Source organism: Triticum aestivum, chromosome 4D (assembly GCF_018294505.1).
Source record: "Triticum aestivum cultivar Chinese Spring chromosome 4D, IWGSC CS RefSeq v2.1, whole genome shotgun sequence".
Lineage (NCBI taxonomy): Eukaryota > Viridiplantae > Streptophyta > Magnoliopsida > Poales > Poaceae > Triticum > Triticum aestivum.
This window is the reverse complement of record NC_057805.1, coordinates 9,110,928-9,112,234: the sequence shown is the minus strand read 5'-3', so window position 1 is coordinate 9,112,234 and position 1,307 is coordinate 9,110,928. Positions and strand designations below refer to the sequence as shown.

At 55.6% G+C, this 1,307-nt stretch overlaps 1 protein-coding gene across 1 annotated transcript; it reads left to right on the top strand.

The window, feature by feature from the left end:
• Nucleotides 1–285: 285 nt before the first annotated feature.
• Nucleotides 286–930, top strand: LOC123099375 (VQ motif-containing protein 29). Its single transcript, XM_044521546.1, has one exon. The coding sequence runs from the start codon at nucleotides 405–407 to the stop codon at nucleotides 735–737; it is 333 nt and encodes a 110-aa protein (XP_044377481.1). The 5' UTR covers nucleotides 286–404; the 3' UTR covers nucleotides 738–930.
• The last annotated feature ends 377 nt before the right edge of the window (nucleotides 931–1,307 follow it).

The following is a 1,307-nucleotide window of genomic DNA, read 5'->3' as shown; positions in this document are numbered from 1 at the left end:
CCATATAAAAGGACCCGAGGAAAAAGCCCTCAAACCACGTCACAGGGTCACATCCACACGAACTACTACAGCTAAAGAATCCAACAACCAATCCGCCGATCCCAAGTCTGCATACGTGATGGCATACGTGTCGTCGCGGCTCGGCCAGGCGCGCACGGCACGACCGGCCGGCCCCGTTCCACCACCCATTGACCGCCCTTTTCCACGTGTTCCTACCATTCCCGTCCAGTGCGCTGCACCCGGCCGCCAAGTCCCATTCAACTCTGACCAGACCAGAACGCCCGCGCACGCCCGCCTACATATGCAGCGCGCGCGCCCGCCGTGTCTCCTTGTCTGACAGCGCCGGCCGATCAAGCTCGCTCGCTCGCACCGACGACCAGGAGGAGCTCGAGGAGGACCGGTCGATGGAGCACGGCGAGGGGAGGCACGAGGCGGCGCTGAGGGCGGTGCAGAGGGCGCCGGCCAAGCCGTGGCGCGGCGCGGGCGCGGCGCCGCCGCCCAGGGTGTACCGGGTGGAGCCCCGGGACTTCCGGGAGCTCGTGCAGAGGCTCACCGGCGCCGGCACGGCGTCGACGGCGACGACGACGCAGGCGCCGGCTCACGCGGCCGCGGCGCACGGGCGCGGGGAGGCCGCCCCCGTGGAGCAGTTCGACTACTCGTCGTGGTTCTCCGCGCCGCTGCTCAGCCCCGCGTCCATGCCGGCCGGCATGGACGGACACCATGGCGCTCTGCTGTAGGAGAGCTGTACGTACTATGGTCGCCGCTCGCCACTCGGCACTTGTAAAATCGAGCTGAATGCCACAGTTCCATCGCTTCTTCCCTTCTCATTATTTTCTTTCGAGGGATGACACAGGACAGTGCTTACAGTCGTGTACGTAATTGGGTATAATTCTTTATGCATAATAAATGAATTATTAGTTTGCTCTGCAATTCTCTGTTTCTTTCATGGGATGATACATGACAGTGTTTTGTTTGATGCAATTAAGTACTCCCTTTATCTCAAAATAACTGTTGTTGACTTAGTACTGCGTGCCTCGGTTCAAACTGAAACTAAAATCACGACACTTATTTTGGATCACATGGAGTATAATTTTAGTGTAAAGTTGTACTAAGTCAGCAACACTTATTTTGGAACGGACGGAGCATATGTTTTTATGAATAATAAGTGAATTAGTTTGCTATATGCAATTCTCTGTCTTTCTTGATCCCAATGATGACATATGCTTTGCTTCCTGCAGGCGTGTGATTATTAGGGTCATCATTAGCTACACTTTGTTATACTTTTATAATTGGCAAGATGAAGAGTC

What these genes read in the sequence shown, in the direction of transcription:
- LOC123099375 (XM_044521546.1), top strand. Translation starts at nt 405, where the DNA reads ATGGAGCACGGCGAGGGGAGGCACGAGGCGGCGCTGAGGGCGGTGCAG.